The sequence below is a fragment of the Hyperoodon ampullatus genome (assembly GCF_949752795.1).
Source record: "Hyperoodon ampullatus genome assembly, chromosome: 5".
Taxonomy (NCBI): domain Eukaryota; kingdom Metazoa; phylum Chordata; class Mammalia; order Artiodactyla; family Ziphiidae; genus Hyperoodon; species Hyperoodon ampullatus.
The window spans coordinates 31,006,329-31,025,338 of NC_136918.1; the positions used below are offsets into that span (position 1 = coordinate 31,006,329).

The 19,010-nt window shown below is 37.1% G+C and overlaps 1 protein-coding gene across 3 annotated transcripts in view; it reads left to right on the forward strand.

The window, feature by feature from the left end:
• ANKRD28 (ankyrin repeat domain 28) overlaps nt 1-19,010 on the forward strand; it is a gene marked incomplete at both ends in the record, with an annotated part of 160,977 nt that overhangs the window by 128,929 nt on the left and 13,038 nt on the right. For all 3 annotated transcript variants that reach the window (XM_079705037.1, XM_079705036.1, XM_079705038.1), the window contains 10 exons: nt 1,376-1,439; nt 1,649-1,717; nt 3,841-3,981; nt 10,978-11,089; nt 12,025-12,051; nt 12,474-12,548; nt 15,406-15,607; nt 17,383-17,470; nt 17,703-17,820; nt 18,733-18,952. In XM_079705037.1, the coding sequence (XP_079561163.1) occupies nt 1,376-1,439; nt 1,649-1,717; nt 3,841-3,981; nt 10,978-11,089; nt 12,025-12,051; nt 12,474-12,548; nt 15,406-15,607; nt 17,383-17,470; nt 17,703-17,820; nt 18,733-18,952 (1,116 nt within the window). The remainder of the gene's footprint in view (nt 1-1,375; nt 1,440-1,648; nt 1,718-3,840; nt 3,982-10,977; nt 11,090-12,024; nt 12,052-12,473; nt 12,549-15,405; nt 15,608-17,382; nt 17,471-17,702; nt 17,821-18,732; nt 18,953-19,010) is intronic.

Here is a 19,010-nt window from a genome sequence, read left to right on the forward strand (position 1 = left end):
CATGCTTCCTTTTTAAGAGCCAATGGCCAGTTTACAATATCTTCTAGGTTTGTGAAATTATTTATGCCATATCTAATTACTGTCTTAAAATACCACATAGTCAGTTTGAAGCAAAACAGGATCAATAGCTTTCTATAAATATTACTACAAAATTATGATCCTTATTAAATGCATAGAATTACTAAATATATAAGATTTAATTTTTATTTTATTTTATTTTTTTTTTTTTTTTTTTTTTTTTTTTTTTTGTGGTACGCGGGCCTCTCACTGTTGTGGCCTCTCCCGTTGCGGAGCACAGGCTCCGGATGCGCAGGCTCAGCAGCCATGGCTCACGGGCCCAGCCGCTCCGCGGCATATGGGATCCTCCCAGACCGGGGCACGAACCCGTATCCCCTGCATCGGCAGGCGGACTCTCAACCACTGCGCCACCAGGGAGGCCCAAGATTTAATTTTTAATGATATTCTATTTCTTAGCGTGTCAGGAAAGTTGAACAGATTTTGTATATTAATACTCTTGATTGCTAAAAGAATTATGGGAAAGTTTCAGTGAAAATTAACATATTGTGAGACAGACACTTCTGAGTTTTTCTTAATGATATCTTTTAAGTGAGGTAATTGTTTTGAATGTTTTAAGTGTATGTGTGTCCACAAGTAATCACATACCCATTTATCTATGAAGGAGAATTCTAAAAACCTCTTCTCAGTGTTAGTGTTAATCTGCAAGTACCAAAGCACCTATGGGTTTAAAAAAAAAAAGTTTTATTAAGAAATAATTCATGTATCATACAATTCACCTGTTTAAAATTTACAATTCAGTGGTTTTTTAAAGTATATTCACAGAGGTATGTAACCATGACTACAATGGGTTCTAGAACATTTTCATTCCCCCCCCCAAAAAAAACCCCTCATTTTCAGTCAGTTCCCCATTTCCTCCCTCCCCCCAGCCCTAAGCAGTCATTAATCTACTTTCCACCTCTATAAATTTACCTATTCTGGACATTTCATAGAAATGGAATCACCCAAGATGTGGTTTTGTGACTGATTTTTTTCACTTAGAAATGTTCTGAAAGGTCATCCAGTGTTATAAACATGTATCAGTACTTTATTTTTTTTTATTGCTGAATAATATTCCATTGTATCCTATGACTTTTAAACAAGTACTCTAGCATTTGTTCTAAAACCACCAATCCTTTAGTGGTAATTTTTTTTAAATACTGTACATTATTAATCTATTTTCAATTAATTTTTACCTATTTGTAATTCATAGTTTTGTTTAGGATTGGGGGTGTGTGATTTTTTTTACATTTTTTAATGTAATACTCTAATATAAAGTAACATACCTATACTATTATATAAGATGTATTCATTCTTGTAGGATTTGATATAGATACCCCAGATGATTTTGGCAGGACCTGTCTACATGCAGCTGCAGCTGGAGGGTATGTTAACAAAATTTTTACTTTTTTTAAGAAAAAGGTAGTTGATCATGACAGTTTTTTTTGTTTGTTTCATAAAGTATAAATCATAGTGTTTTATTCACTCTGCCCTCATTTGAAAACATGCTTTTATACCTATTTAAACCTACCGATTTCATTATAATTACAATTTTATTACAATTACATCTTCTCAATGTATTTTTCCTGGGTAGGAATTTGGAGTGCCTAAACCTTCTGCTGAACACTGGTGCAGACTTCAACAAAAAGGATAAGTTTGGAAGGTAGGGTGTAGTACAGTTCCTCTATAGAGCCTACTTAACGTTACTTACTTAATGACTTTCTTGACCTTCTAATGTGGCTTCTGAGAGGTAACTGAATAATTCTACGACTTTTGCATTGTGATCATGATTCGTTGAGAGGCCCCAATAAGTAGATAACTTCTGAATATTCATTCTCACCCACAGCCTTCTTCCAGCTGGGCCCCTGCCATAGCCCCAGGCTACCAGCCACAGCTTTACTTTATAAGCACTTCTATATCTCTTGTGATGTCATTCCTCCTCCTCCTCCCATAATTATAGCCATGAAAATATAAAACCGCATGGTACCTGTGCTCCCTCAAAAAACTCAAAAGAGCTGGAACTCAGTGGTAGTTCTCCATTCCTTCAAGTCATTCTTTTGTTAGAGACTCTGCTGCCTATATTTGGTTCCAGAGCACTAGAAAGAGGGAGGAAACAGGTTACAAATTTATGTGTAATTTTTCTTTCTCCTCTTCTCTGACTCTCCGCACACACCCTGAGCGTGACCCACAGGAAAGCACCTGTGAATGCAGAGTCCCTTTGTAGTCACCCAGCCAATCTGCAGTCTCACTGTTCAGCCCCAGGCCTCATTGTTACTTGCATCTGTGATTGCAGTACTTAAAGCCACCATGATCTACTAAGTTACTTAGAGTAGGAATTGACCCAGAGTCTGTTAGAACCACATAGGAAAGGACAGAAGGCAATTTGAAAAATAGAGGCGAGCATGCTGTAGTGTGTACAGAAATCTAAATATAATGTACACATGAAACTTATAATGTTATAATCTAGTGTTACCTCAATTAAAAAAAATAGAGGTGGCAATATGAGCAAAATTGTGTATCAGGAGTTTGAGAATTTTATCAGAGTATATGACAAGAGAGGGTGTGTGTGAATCTGTGTCAGTGCATGGGATTGGGCCAGTGCACAGTAGAATTACATGTGGTAGGGAATCAGAAGTGCATATAAGAAAAGAAAAGGAAAAATGACTATCTGACCCCATAATTATTTTGAGGAACAGACTGTTCTTATAAGCCTGCTAATTGAAGGAACTAATGACCCACAAAATCAAAAATCACTTTGTTTGACTTTGGAGTGCAATTTGTAGCTAATTTATTTTTATAAGTGTACTTTAATCCAGCCTATATTAGTTAATCTGTAGCACTTGATGCATTCTGTACTACAATTAGGGCACATTCTGAATTTAGAAGCTTGAAGGTAATTCAGGGTTAATTGCATTTTCAAAAATACTATTACTATATTATACTATTATCCAATAAAGTAAAATAATGCTTCACTGTCCTTTCACCAGGTAAATATTTTAGAAAAAATTATACCATGAAGACTCTGGACTAAATTTACCTTCACTTTTCTGTTTTCTTCTTCTTCTGTTTTTTTTTTTTTTTTTTTTTAATGAAAGGTCATGGATCATCATAGTTTTTTAATCTAAAGACAGAAGCTCCTAAATTTAGTAATATTCTTTTTCATTTCAGTAACTGAGAAGAAATAAGCTACAAATATTCCATCTCTAGAAATTAACAGTACTCTAAACTCTTCAAAATGATGAACAGTCTTCAAAACTATGCATTTTTTGCTTGAGGAATCTGATATTACTGTGCAACTCTACCATATAGTTGATATAACAGCATTCTTTTTAATGCTTCTGTATTTTTCTTACTCTTTATTCCTTTACTGAGACAGGAACAGAAGCTGCTACCTATGAAACATCTCTATTAGTATAGGGGAAGCTTTGTTAAATGAAAGTTTTCTCAGATTGCTGATGGCATTAGGGAGGGAAAAAAATAAGTTTTCAAGTTTTGGAGCAGAATATGAAGGATGTATGTAGTTCACTCAAAAGACTGGAATTGTTACTGTCTGGGGACCATGAAATGATTTAATTGTGTTCCTATCTTATTTTGTATTCTTAGAGGCTCTTTGCCATCTTAGTTTCTCCTCCAAGCTTTCTGTCTGGCCCTCCAAAAGACTTAGGTATATGGCAGAAATCAATCTCAGGCTTTCTATAAATATTTATAACTGAGTGGATCAACTGTGCTCTTGTTTACTGGTTTGTGTCCCTGACTTTTTTTTTTTTAATTAACTTGGGCAAAAAGATCTCCACTGCACTATGCTGCTGCCAACTGCAACTACCAGTGCCTGTTTGCTCTTGTGGGCTCAGGAGCAAGTGTGAATGACCTTGATGAAAGAGGATGCACACCCTTGCACTATGCAGCTACGTCAGACACAGATGGCAAGTAAGTATCATGTGGTGAGAATGAAGGATTGTTTCTATCTGGCAGTTTTTATAGCAAATTTATATTTCCTTTTTTGTACTTTTTATTATTGATTATCTTTCCCTGATGCTCTAGTAGGGAAAATAAGTTTTCATAATTATTCCTAGTCATAGTTATTACCACCTACTTCTACTCAGTAGCCTGCGTTATGAACTAATCAGGTAGAAGAAAGATCAAGGTCCCTTTTTGTCCTCCCTTCCAAAAACACATCTTAATATCTATCACCTCCATGTTTTTTCCACCTGGCTTCTTAGAGGCAGCAGTCTTGAGTATATCATAGGGAAAGGGAAAGGCAGGAGGTACACAGACAATGCCATCAGAAGATTGAGAAGAGATTGGAATGCCAGTATTCTTCATAGGTAGAAAGTTCATATTTCTAAGGGATCCCTGTAAATTGGTATTCAAATAGGGAATAATTGAACTGGCAGAATCTGGCACATAGTTGGTACTAAATAGTGCTTAAATAAGTAAATTATATAGATAATGGAGTAGTGAGTAAATGTTGTCCAAGAATGACTTAATAAAATCAAACGAATGAGATATTTATAAATTATTTCATAATTAATGTTCACCCAAAGTTGATCAGACCCATTTATAGTACCTTAATGTATATTGCCTTCTTGGAAGGAAATGAACTCATTAGAGACAGAGAAGAACTCTTCAATGTCTGTGGTATTCCCCATGAGTCTGGGTCAGTGAAGGGTAGGAAAAACAAATAATGGTTTCTGGGGAAAGATTTTATAAAATATACTTCAAGGAAGTTGCATTTAACACAGAACTATTTCCTTGGTTTTTAATGTTTACTTTTTTACCTTCAAAATAAAAAGCATAATTTGATGGTATTACTCACAAATATTAATTTATTATAAATTGTGTAACTAATTTCAAATCCATTTCTGTAAGTAACACTTTGTTATGTTGGATTTGTGGCTAAAACCCTAATCTTGAAAGCATTAGTAAAATATACTCTCAGCCCTTTGTCTCTACTGGTTTTGCATCTACAGATTCAGAGGGTCGACTGTATTCATTGTAGGGCTGTGTTCATTTTTTATAAGGGACTTGAGGGTCCAAGTCTCCAGTCTTTGGTATCCTCAAGTACTCTTGGAATCAGTCCCCCTTAGATACCGAAGGATGACCGTATTTTCTGTTCGGAGGAATATATCACTTTATACAATTTCATATATACCAGAATAGTTAGATATAGATAGGTTTTGGGAGGAGCTAAATTATTTGAAGTATGTTTTTGGATAGTAGAGCTTTAAAGAAAATCTCCGATAGAGACTTTGTAAATCAGAAAATATTTTGGTAAACTTGGGTAAGTAGATTATCCTCTGATTTATAAATTTTGTAATTTCAGGATTTGATTTATAGATTTTCCTAAAATAGATTATACCCAAAATGACTGTCACCATCAGAAGTCCTTTACCACTGTTCCCATAAACTGTTTATTGGGTACTGCCCAGCATGATCTAAGTAAATTCCACTGAGTTCACGTACACACAGACAGAGATTACCCCATGGTCCTCCTGCCCTAATACAATTACATTAAATCTGAATTCTTACGCAGGAACAAAAGAATAACAATGTTCAACCTATACTGTTTGAGATTTGTGGTTTTATTTTAAGCCAGTCTACTTTTTCTTTAGAAGTATACTTAGTACTAAAGTGAATTAAATTGTTAGTTTTCTCACCTAATATAAACTGTTTTGAGCAATAGTCTAGAGCAGGGGTCCCTAAACCCTGGGCTGTGAACTAGTACTGGTCCACGGCCTGTTAGGAGCCAGGCCGCAGAGCAGGAGGTGAGTGGCGAGCTAGTGAAACTCATCTGCCACTCCCCACCGCTCGCATTACCGCCTGGACCATCCCCACCACCCACGCGCCCCCCAATCCGTGGAAAAATTGTCTTTCACAAAACCGGTTCCTGGTGCCAAAAAGGTTGGGGACAGCTGGTCTAGAGATATTTATTACTTAAACACTTAATTCTCAGTATGTCCACAAGCAACCTGATGTACCAGAAAGAACATGAGCTTTATCCAAAAGACCCAGCTGAAATCATGGGGGCTTCATATTATACCTCTTTGAGCCTGAGCAAATAATTGTTAGGCAAAATCTTCTTTATCTGTAAAATTAGAATGAAGCGTACTTCTTAGAATTGTGGGGAAAACTGAGGGCATGTGTATAAAAGAATCTAGCACTGTTTTTTGGAGCCTCTTTCTTATCTTTGAAATATCAAAGTCCCAGAGGTCTTGTCTGATGCCATCATTTATTTATTTATTTATTTATTTATTTATTTATTTATTTATTTATTTATTTTAGTTTCTGCTTTATAACAAAGTGAATCAGTCATACATATACATCTGTTCCCACATCCCTTCCCTGCCATCATTTATTGACTCAGTGATTTGTTCCTTGGGAACCTTCTGGAAACTATTCACTACAGTAACCATTTTAGGGTACCAGAGGCATCCTTTCAGTAAGTGATTGTTTTGGAGGCTTAAATAGTAGAATTAAAGAGTTGGTTTATTTTTCTGAACTCCAAGGATTTAATTCCCAGGAATAGGTTGGATAATAAGAGAATCTGGAATAATTCTTTCTGCTGCCAAAGCCAGAGTGAAATATTTTCTAAAAGAAGAAACAAATTCCCCATGACTTCAAATACTGTTATTCAGTAATGTGTGTTTGTTGGTTTGTTTCTTTAATGATGGTTTAATAATGTCCTGTCAGCATCCCCAGGGTAAGTTGTATATACTTTGGGATTTTTGACACTCTGCCACTGGTTTTCTGCTGTTCAGAAGTGACATAAGTAATTACAATTCTACTCTGCCTTGTGTGCCTGTCTTTACTTTCAGTAAATGTTGGAAAAATACGTGAAATCGTTCCTACTCATTCTACTCATCCTGCTAGTCACCCCCATCATCCTGATGCCCACATTTACTCTAGACAGTCGTGACTCAGCAAACAAATATATAGTTATTTTCACGGGAGAAACGTACTAAATGTATTAAATATTAACAAATAAAATCCTCTTTGCCATTTGAAGAAAAATAGGACTGGCTATAAGCATGATGGTGAGGACCTACCCCACGCCTGTGTGTTGTGTATAAGAGAAGGGGAAGGCTGGGGTTATTTATTGTGATTACATATAAGGAAGAAATCCTGCTCATGCCTTTTCTTCTGTGATAACTACCATTAACAGAAGTGTTTCTATACGTTTATGTAGATCATTTCACATTCATCACAGTGTAATCAGAGTTATGAACCTGGTAAATGTCTGTCCATAGGCTTTTCTGTGTTTGTAGGGTTATATGTACATGTGTTTATGAATGCATAGATATATTTCACCAAGATACACTTTTATGGAGATAGATGTTCACAAAAATGGGATCATATTTTGACTTCTAATAGCATTGTTTATTTTTGTCTGTTTTGAACTTTATATAAATGGAATCATACAGTCTTTTGTTTGGAACTTTTATAATCCTTAGGTTTATTCCTAAGTATTTGATATTTTGATTGCTAAAATAAATCTATCTTTAAATTTCCTTTGTTGTGAAATAGAGAAATATATTTGACTTTTGTATACAACTTTGCATTCAGCAGCCTTGTTAAACCTGTTTTATGTATGCATGTAAGACAGAACTGGGTTTGATTCTGGCTCTGCCACTTGCTGTGAGACCTTGGGCAGGTTACTTAACCTCTCTGCACATTTCATCTGTCAAGTGGGAATAATAGTCTGACCTTAACTCATGGCCATATGAGGTACAGAATATCTGAATTGCTTAGAACAATACCTGACACATTGTAATCTTCCTGTAAGGATTAGTTGTATTTTTTTAAGCTATGCTTAATATCTTTTTTTGTCAGTCAGACACTCGTATACCGTGATAGGGGAGAGTAGAGTTAGGAGGGCCTCTGGTGACAATGCCACATCCTCTGCCCTGGGCCGAGTGGTCCTCTCCCAGGGCTCTGACCAGCCGTGGGACACATGGATTTGACTCAGTCTGAACCTGCACCAGAAAAAGCAGTAGGAGTTCATGGGTGGTAGGGGAAGAGTAGGAGAAGTTTAAATAGTTTGAAAATCACTCTGATTTGAACTACATGCTTAATTGGGATGAGGATATTTGTCTAACAAATGAAGAAAACAAAATATTTAACAGTAAGTTTGGTTTATTACTTAGCTATTTAGCCATAAATATTCCTCCAGATTTTGCATACATGGTTTATTTTAGGGAAATAAGAGAAATTGTAGAAAATCTTTGTTTCTTAATTTTCTGAGTTTTATAAAATGAGCATGTTAACTTACAATGAGAAAAAAAACTTAGGGTTGACTCTCTCCCCTGCACCTCATTTGTAAATCAAAAGTGAGGTTCAGATTTTCAGGATCAAGCAATTTTGTGGTTTAGAATTTTATAAACACCCAGGTTAAAGTGTCACTAACTCATTAACCCCTGTGCTGAAGCATTTGTAGCATAGGAAGAACCCTTGAAGAAAAGACCCAAGGCCTAGTCCTTGCTTTGCCATATTCTAGCCAAAAGATTAGGAGCAAGTCATTTAATTTTCCTGAATGTCAGTAATTTTTTTCATTTGTTAAAGGTAATGCTTACAAAGTAGTCATGAAAATTCATATTGCGTAGCAAAATTTGAAAGGCATGGCAATAGAAGTAATTTTATAATTATAAATCAACTCTTAGTCTTTGTTTTGTTATAGGAGACCAATCACCTAGTACTATGAAGGTAGACAAAGAAATAATGATTTGATAAGAACTACTGCATGTATTATGGTTGAATTAGTTCAAACCATTTAATGTTGTACACTTGCAACTAGTAAATGTAAGTAGTGCTTTGAGACATGCTCTCCTACTGCAGAAAGTAAACATGAACTTACCTACTTGTTTTGCTTTCCTTAAATAAGTCAGGTTTTTTTTCCCCCCAGTACTCATGTATCAGCAAGTTATCTTAAAATAGTTTGTTCCACTGACAGAATCTGCCTTGTATTCAGGTCTCAGTAGGGAGAACTATTTCTGTTTTATCATTCACATCTAGAGAACGTGATTAAAGGTAAAAAGATATGCCCTTGGGTAAAATGTTTCTGCCTTTAAAGCAGTGAGACTGTCCTTCCAGGCCAGCAGGTTTTTCCTTCATCCCAGCGAAGATTGACCTGTGAGCTGGTACCTAGGCAGACTGTGTGCAGAGTCTACACACTGCCTGAAATACTTCCTGGAGTGCCCTCAGAGCTAGTTTAGGAATACCGAGAAACACCAGGCTTGTTCCTTAGAGTCAGATTCGGGTGATGTTGTTGTTCTATCATAGTGATATGCATTTCATCATAATTTTCACTGCATATAAATATCAAAATCCCGCTTAAAAGGATGAACATTTGCTACCATTAAGGATATTATAATAAATGTAGATTCTGTAAGTAATTCCTAAGAGATCTAAAGTACTTTCAGCAATTAGCATTAAAGAAATAAGGGTTGGCATTGCAAAGAATGGTCCTCATACATATATGATAGAGTTACTCCCAGTTACATCACTCCATTGTTCCTTTCTACTTGTTCTTATAACTTCAGTATGCTTTTGGAAACTTGACAAGTAGTATCTGATTATAGATTTCCCCCCCTAGTGGTAGAGCTAGTAGTTAGTTAGACATACTGCAGTATTAGACAAATTATCACTGAATAATTATGGACTTGGAATTTGAACATGAATGGATTTTAGATTATTTAGTTGAATTCCTACTCCCATCTATCAAATGAATAAACAGAAGCCATTTCACAATAAAGGTGAAACGATTTGCCCAAGATCACTGGTATCAAACTAACTCTCGCGATAAGTCTTTTAATTTCTAATGCAGTACTCTTTTTTTTTTGCTACAGTAACATCAGAATTATAACAAATTGTGAACCTTATAATCCTTTTATTGAAAAAAAATTTTTTAACATCTTTATTGGAGTATAATTGCTTTACAATGGTTAGTTTCTGCTGTATAACAAAGTGAATCAGCTATACGTATACATATATCCCCATATCTCTTCCCTCTTGCGTCTCCCTCCCACCCTCCCTATCCCACCCCTCTAAGTGGTCGCAAAGCACCGAGCTGATCTCCCTGTGCTGAGTGGCTGCTTCCCACTAGCTGTTTTACATTTGGTAGTGTATATATGTCAGTGTTACTCTCTCACTTCGTCCCAGCTTCCCCTTCCCCCTCCCCGTGTCCTCAAGTCCATTCTCTATGTCTGTGTCTTTATTCCTGTCCTGCCCCTAGGTTCATGAGAACCATTTTTTTGTTTTTTTAGATTCCATATATATGTGTTAGCATACGGTATTTGTTTTTCTCTTTCTACAATGAAGTATCACCTCACACCAGTCAGAATGGCCATCATCAAAAGATCTTACAGTCCTTTTAAAATTACTTTCTTCATATTTTAATAGCACAGGAATGAAGTGTATTTCCCATGGGAAGGTCTTTCGTGTTACCTACATGCCACTTTTACATCGTTCCCACACTTTTCAGGTCTCTAATGCAAGATCCTTGAATTCTGACCTTGGTTTTGGGAGATATTTTTACCTCCTTTCTTGAGCTTCCTAATGAGATATCACACTAACTATGTATTCCAGAAAGATTGGATGCTCCCCACCACTAAGGGTTTAATCCTGTCAAACGTTGTTTGAGTCGACTAGCTGGTGCCATAAATATAGACTGTGTACGAAACAGTCTTCAGGTATACTGAGCTTGCTGACAGACTGTGGATAAAGAAGATTCTCTTACGAACGTTTTGTTTGTGCTTTTATGATACTTAGAGTCAATATCATTTAAATGACAAATGTATGTAGTGTAGATGTGTTCATGATTTTTACATTACTCAAATGTAAGAAAAATTTCCAGTTTTGAGTTTGTCTCTGTTTTTATCATTGGTTAAAATGCAGGATTTAGAATTTGAATATGTCTTACTATAATAGGTGCCTGGAATACTTATTAAGAAATGATGCAAATCCAGGGATCCGGGACAAGCAAGGATACAATGCAGTTCATTATTCAGCTGCATATGGTCACCGTCTGTGTCTTCAGCTGGTAAGATTCCTGATTTCTTGTGGAAAGACCAATGTAAGTTTATATTCTAATACTGTAATGACAGAATAAATGAACCAAGAAACAAATGCCTTTTAACATTTTTAGAATCCCTGTCCCTCCTAAATTCATACTTGCCTCACTAAGCTTTCTCTCATTCCCTTTTCCCTTTCATAGAGAAAGGAGGAAATTAGATCTCTGGAGAGGGCTCCCTTAGAGCCCCCCATGTCCATGTAGCATTCACTGCTCCTGCCCCTTTAAATGTTTTCCAGAACGTTTTAAAGAACTGTAACTATGTCATATGTGAGAAATACATGTTCCTGTGAGAGGAAGCTTCCCCCTGTGTGTTCAGGAATTCCGAAAGACCCAGTCTTCTGTCAGTCTCTCCTGACAAGGGAGATTCATCTTCTGCAAAGGAACTTTTTATTTCAACTGTGGTCTCATTCCTGAATGTATACACCATTCACACCCCTCTTTGCCAAACCAAAGGGAGAGTAAAAGACAAGTTAAATGATTCTGAAGTGTGTAGCACATGCTTCACGTTAGAGGTTTCTTCATTTAGACCTACTTATAAATTATATTAACATTGCTTCCCTTAAAGGGGAAACAAAATTCAAGGAGGGTGGGTATAAAAGATAGAAAAAAGAGGTTGACATACTTAATATAGCATTTAGAACCCTGCTACAGAAGTAATATTTCCTTAGTTTATTATGGTAGCTTTAGACTAAAATCTGAGACCCATGTGTATAGATGTGTGGTCTATTATATTGTACAATTGTTTATTTAAAAGACTTCATTTTTGGAGGCAAAGGAAGCACAGGTTCAGAATAGAATTTAACAAGGCCCTATGTAAATAGAGACATGTAGTTAACATTTATCTCTTTACTCTATATGACTGCTTCCTCAACTAAGTATTTTTATTTTAAATTCTATTTCAGATTGCAAGTGAAACTCCTTTAGATGTTGTAAGTATTAATTAGTCAGTTTTCCCCCTAATACTGAGTATTTACATATTTGCTCTCACTAGAGCCGGAGCCTGTCTTACACAATGCTGGGAACAAAGATAGTGACAGAAATCATGTTTGCATGGGGAGGGAAGGTTCTTACTTGGTGGTAATTAAATGGCATTTCTCTCAAACTCTTAAGTTTATAGCCCTCTTTCAAAGCTCTTAGTATGTGGTCCTTACCGCATTTTCAGGATAATCCATTCCATAAGGTTGCTGAATTTAGTTTTCATAATATAATGGTCTGGAATTTTTAAATTCATATTCAAGTATCAGTTTATACTCTAAACTGGATTTGAACCTGGGGGAGGGGGACCAGGCATAACTGCTGTGGTACGTCTAAAAGTACCATTTCTGACACTTAACATTCTTTTCTTTCTCAGTTAATGGAAACCTCGGGAACAGACATGCTGAGTGATTCAGACAATAGAGCAACAATAAGCCCTTTACACTTGGCTGTGAGTATTGCCTTCACAGCCAACTTGATGGCTGGTTTACTGAAAATGTCTCATACCTGTTTGTGTTGACTCAAACTAGTACCCAGAACTTTTGGTCCATATAATGATCATCATGGAGTTAAAACCGTAAGAACTTTCTTAACTCAGAGAATTCTTGAATGTACTTTTGTTTCGTTTGTTTGTTTGTCTTAAAAAAAAAAAGGGTGGGGGGTAGGGGGGAGGGGGTTTGAGCTTCCCCCAAGGCCTGCCCTAAGGAGAGAATACGCCTGAGATGTGAATTTTAAAATGACCCACCCTAGTGGAATGGCTTCTGACTTCTTAAGCAGATGATATAAGAACTATAATTTCTGTGGTATTTCTACAACTTTTTGCTTACTTTGTGATTTTGGGGCGCTAAGTTTGTGTTCACTGGTCCTTCACTTACTCATGCTATAGGATTTAGCTACATGGTGTGTAATGTTCCTTCTAGCTTCAGATGCCACTGAAGTTTTCCTCTTAATGTCCATCACTAAGAGGAGAAGATTAGAAGAGAGTGTGACAATTCTTTAAGTCAAATATGGAAATGAATTACCTTAGGAAATTTCAAGCGGAGCCCAATCTAGTTCTTTCTGTGCTGAAAGAAGAATTTATCTTTGAAATAAAGTATGTTGTGGGGAGCTGGGGGACTTTGAGAATCAGGAGAATTGGGTACTGTCACTATTTGTGAGACCTCTGATTTTAAGTAGAGTAAAATGCTTATAAGGGTCTCTACTTAGGTTCATGTGTATCACAAGTTCAATGATCCACTTAATTGTTTCTTCTCACATATACTATTATTTTTTATTTTAATATTCTCCTGGCATATTTTCTAACACTGACACATGTACACTGAATTTTCTGCTTTGTCTTTCTCCCCAGCAGTACTTCCTACCATGGTCTAAATAACTAAGAAGACATGCTGAAGCTTCCTTTTTCCTTGCCCTTTGGGTCTTTGGAAATACTATCTACTCTCCCAGACTTGCATAATAAGTCATCTGGAAGTGCAAAGCTAGCATGGAGAAAATAGCTATTTTACTATGGGTGGCAAGAAATGACGTCTGAGCAGATGACTAGGCAGTTCTTCCTGCATCATTATCATCATTCTTATAATAATAGCGCCTCATCTCTTGAACACTTACTAGGTGCCAGACTAAGCACTTTGCCAAGTTTTTGAAGCATTATCTCAAAAACTTCGGTTTTTTTAACTAGTTATTTTACTCCATGGCCATTGAGAATAGTGCTGTTATTAACATAGGTGTGCTAAATAGTGTTTTTAAGCTGAAATGGAAACAATTTTGTGATTTCATAATTAGGCTCAATGAAATGTGGTTATACCACCACTGTTGCATTTTGTATCCATCCCTAGGAGGTTTTTCAGAAATTACTGAAGTGATTTTTCTCCTTCCAAACTCTCCCAGTCCAGGACAACTTGATGCAGTAAAAACACGCTGGCTTGAGGACTCAGGAAACTGGCCTTGGTCCTGCCTTCGCACATACTAGACTTTTAAGCCTCTTGTCCCAGTGCAGTCAGAGCCATCGTGAGGGGAAGACTCCTGTGGCAGATTACCCTGGCTCTAGCCATCCTTATTTTCCCTCTGCTGCTTTTTATACCACCTTCTGCATATACTGTGCCTCTCACAGTTCATTTTTAATGGCATAGTTTTGTTGACCTGGTATTGAGGAACAAGGTTAGATGTGATCCTCAGACAGTAGAGCTCAGAGATCTCCAGTCACTTTAACCTTTGAGGGAGTCAGAAACATCAAGAGGTCAGTAAGGCCCAGAGCAGCTTTACCTCCTGCTGGTACTTTCTGACATTTCCCACAAGAAGTGGTTTTACAGCCCTTTGGTACATTGTGGGGCCCTCTTTCTAGCTAAGTATCTCTTTTTAGAAGCAGGTGACATTTAGCACAAATATGGTAGAATTTTGTATTTTTCAATTCCCTAATGAAAAGTTCACATGTGATCATTTACAGTTTGCCTGTATGTGCTAAGCTGCAGATCTGAACAGTATCAGAAAATGACTTGTCCCTTAGCTAAAAGGGGTGGCATGAGTGAACCAGAGGAGACATTCCTTCCCCATCAGAGCTGTGTCATTATTGCCTTATGTCCTGCTCAGCATCTAGTCCAGTAAGAGTAACAGATGTTCAGTTGACATGTTGGTTTTTGAAATGAATTCTCTGGAAAGCAGACTGTGTAAAGAAGGGGATTTCAGTCAGTCGGGTTTCAGACAAATCTCTCAATCTTCTTGCTCTGCTGTACTGCTAGGACAGTGCGTAGCACATGGCAGTTTTTCAAGCAGGGCTCAGCCTAAATATTTTTGAAAAGATGTTTATTTTTGAGATGGCACGTTATGGGATGGAGTAGTCATTTTAATTTGAGAAATCAGAAGGCTCAAGTACTAGCTGAACTTCAGTTGCAACTGTCTCTATGATTTAAGTGTAGTAACATTTTATCGGGGAGTGAAGCGGGGGCACTGAACTGTGACGAAGAACACGGGCTCTGGAATCATAGACTTAGAATGAAAGCTTTCATTGAACCCATGTCACACGTCGTTGAATGCCTGCCATGAACCAGACATTGTATACTCATGAAAAGATCACCTGTCATTTGAACTTCTATTATTTGTGGAATACCCATTCCCTAACACTGTAGCCTACTAATTGATTATTAGAAAAATTTGTAGGTAACTTTCTGAATTATCAATACAGATGTTTTAGATTATTTCAAATACAATGATGGAAGGCAAGTTGGCTTACTACTCCCTTTATGTTTTCTAGGGTTTCTAAGAAGTCAGTCTAAATATGTATTTTTTTAATTTATATTTTTATTTATTCCCAGGCCTATCATGGTCACCATCAAGCACTAGAAGTGTTAGTACAGTCTTTGTTAGATCTTGATGTGAGAAACAGTAGTGGAAGGACACCCTTGGACCTTGCGGCATTTAAGGGCCATGTAGAATGTGTGGATGTTCTCATTAATCAGGGAGCCTCAATCTTAGTCAAAGATTACATTTTGAAGAGAACACCTATACATGCAGCAGGTATGTCAAAGACTATGAATGATTTTATTTACCACATTCCATCTAATGCTCTTCTTTTCCAATTTCTTGTATATTATACTCCTGGTAATTGTTTTAACAATTTTGACTTTAACAATTCTAATGATTCTACTGTCAGGGAAAAACCAACAGCAAGATTATAATCACTTTAAAAAAATATCTACCTTAGAAGTTGGATTTATATAATAGTCTAACTTCTGAAGTACTTTATCAACAAAAAAAAATACAATTTTTTTTTTTACTGCTTTTTGATGGAAATTATTTTGGATTGGTATGTGCTTTCATTTAATAACTGATAAACATTTTACTTACTGTACCAGGGTACTGCATTAAACATTAATCAGACAGGAATACAGAGTGCCTGCTATGCGAGAACTACTCCATGGAGTGTTTTGTGATGTTGTAGATGTGTGAAAATGCAAAACTACATAACAATGCCACTGTGATGACTCAGTACCCGCTGTGCCACTGGCAGATGCAGATTCACAACTCTCTACAGGAATTACTACAAGGCAGTATTAATTTTAAATAATGAATTCAAGACTGGTATATGTGAAGAAATCCTAGCCAAGTATTTGTCTCGTCCCCCATAGGCCATCTTCATATGATTAGATTCATTTCACTTAGTCTGTTTTTATAGGGGGATCCTTAAAGTGGATCCATTTGAATGTAGGTCTGGGACTTTGCTTCTGGTCATTTGGAAAACTTGCATTTTAGAAGACTATAGGTAACACCCACTGTTGCTCCAGAGAAGCCTTTCAGGAACTATCAGATAATCAAGCAGGGCTCAAAGACAAAAATTTTAATCATGGATTAAAAGTCCTAATAAGGATATGTATATAAACTGCTATATGGTAAAAATAAGAAGTCAAAATGCTATCATTTTCTGTTACCTTATTCTGAAAAAGAGTGAAGTTGTATATTATTCTGCAACTTGAAAAATTATATTGTAAGCACGTTATTTGCAGAGCTAATTTAAAGCTGTCATGGAGTGTTTGCACTCTTAATAGATAAATATTGAACCAAGACACTAGTACGTCCCTCAGAAGTGGCTGACCAATGCCATGTAATTCATAAGTCCTACCCACTGAAAGAGTTACAGGTTACCGTTAGCACCCACCTCTTCAATAAATGCAAGCCTTGGTTAGAACCAGGATGCCTTTGAAATTTGGAGACCTGCTGGGGAGCATCTTACTCTTAAATCATGGAAAGGACATTGGTTCTGGATGTGAGCCAGTCCTTTCCCACAGGGATCTTATGCCTGATGCTTTGGGTGTTGAGCTTAGACGATACAAACACTCATCAGTAGCTGCTGTGTACTGAGTATCTGTGAATCCAGTTTAAAAAAAAAATGATGGACCAAACAATTTCCTTGAAGCATTCCCAAGGATCACATCTAAAATCGGGAAAGAAGGAGGACCTTCACTATCGAGAATAAAAATATTTCCTAGACGTCCTCCAGACTTCTTCACATCTCAGTGGGCAGAACTTGAAACCAATCATTGGCAAAGGAGAATGGGGTTGATGTGATTGACCTGTCTGATCATGATTTCATCCCTTGGCTGGAGGCAGGCAGCCCTTCCTGACCACATTGGCACCACCAGAGAGCTAAATAAAATGAGCATTTTCTTTCTTGCCTGTTAAATTCAGTGAATATTCCAAAATTATATCTAGCAAATGTGGTTTAAGATGGACATTTTCTATTTTATCATTTTATAGATATATAATTGCTGAAATTTTTGAATATCACTTTACAGCAACAAATGGTCATTCGGAATGCTTACGGCTACTAATAGGAAATGCAGAACCACAGAATGCAGTAGATATTCAAGATGGAAATGGACAGTAAGTTTTACTAATTTATAAATTAGTTTTAGGATGTTTGTTAATCTTCATACCTTTGCCCCCCTATTTTAGTAAGTCTGTCATAGTGTGTAACTGAGTAACATCAAATACAGTTTTTTAAGTATACTTTAAAGTTGCATCACAGAAAGACATGTTTAGAAGGCAGGCCAACAGAGTGTATTTTCATGGATGAAGTCTCGGTGGTGACGGAGCTGCTCCTTTTGTTACCCAGGACTCCTCTGATGCTGTCTGTGCTCAACGGGCACACGGACTGTGTCTACTCACTGCTGAACAAAGGAGCAAACGTAGATGCCAAAGATAAATGGGGAAGGACGGCACTGCACAGAGGGGTAAGCAGAGTGTTCTTGCTTCCTTTCTGAAAGTTTTTATGACCTCATTTTACCTAAAACTGAACTAGGCTGTGTTTATATTTTTCTTCATTTAATTTTTACCAAATAATCTTTACTGTTTCTTTCACTGTCTTAGTTTTTGAACTCTAATTTTTAACAACCACAAAACACAACTTAATCCAGAGAAGAATAATGTTGGAACAGAATTTTAAAATCTTAGGGGACTTCCCTGGTGGCGCAGTGGTTGGGAATCGCCTGCCAGTGCGGGGGTCACGGGTCTGAGCCCTGGTCCGGGAGGATCCCACGTGCCGCAGAGCAGCTAAGCCCATGCGCCACAACTGCTGAGCCTGCACTCTAGAGCCCACGAGCCACAAATACTGAGCCTGTGTGCCGCAGCTGCTGGGGCCTGGGTGCCTGGGGCCTGTTTTCCTCAATGAGAAGCCTGCGCACCGCAGCGAGGAGTGACCCTCACTCACCGTGGCTGGAGGGCGCTAAGAGTACCCCGCGCAGCCAAAAATAAATAAATAAATAAATTAATTAATTAATTTAAAAAAAGAATTTTTATAACCCTAAAGCCTTGAGTAGAATTGATGTCAGTTTTACTTTTTTCCATTATCACAACTATTTTCTTATATGTTTTGTCTTAATTTTTTCACCTTTGAAATATTTTTTTTGTTGAACTAGAAGTCCCATTATTCCTGGTTTTCATATTTACTTTTATTTTGACAAAGTCACTGCTTTAAATTTTTAAGCCACTTTCAGTAAAAATACTGGGTTACTCAAAATATGATAAATGCCTTGATTGGTGGGAGGACATGGGGAATATGGACTTTAAAATTCGTAATTAGCAATAATTAGCATGGAGTGCCCAACATAGTGTATTCAGCTACATGCAAATAATTTTTCTTTCAGGCAGTCACAGGCCATGAAGAGTGTGTAGATGCATTGCTTCAACATGGTGCTAAGTGCTTATTACGAGATAGCAGGGGCCGGACACCAATACACTTGTCAGCTGCCTGTGGACACATTGGTGTTCTCGGAGCTCTTCTGCAGTCAGCAGCATCTATGGATGCAAATCCAGCCATGGCGGACAATCATGGATACACGGCGCTTCACTGGGCTTGCTACAACGGTTAAGTACACAGACATAGACCCACGTTACCTGCCTGTTATGTACCACAGAGAGACAA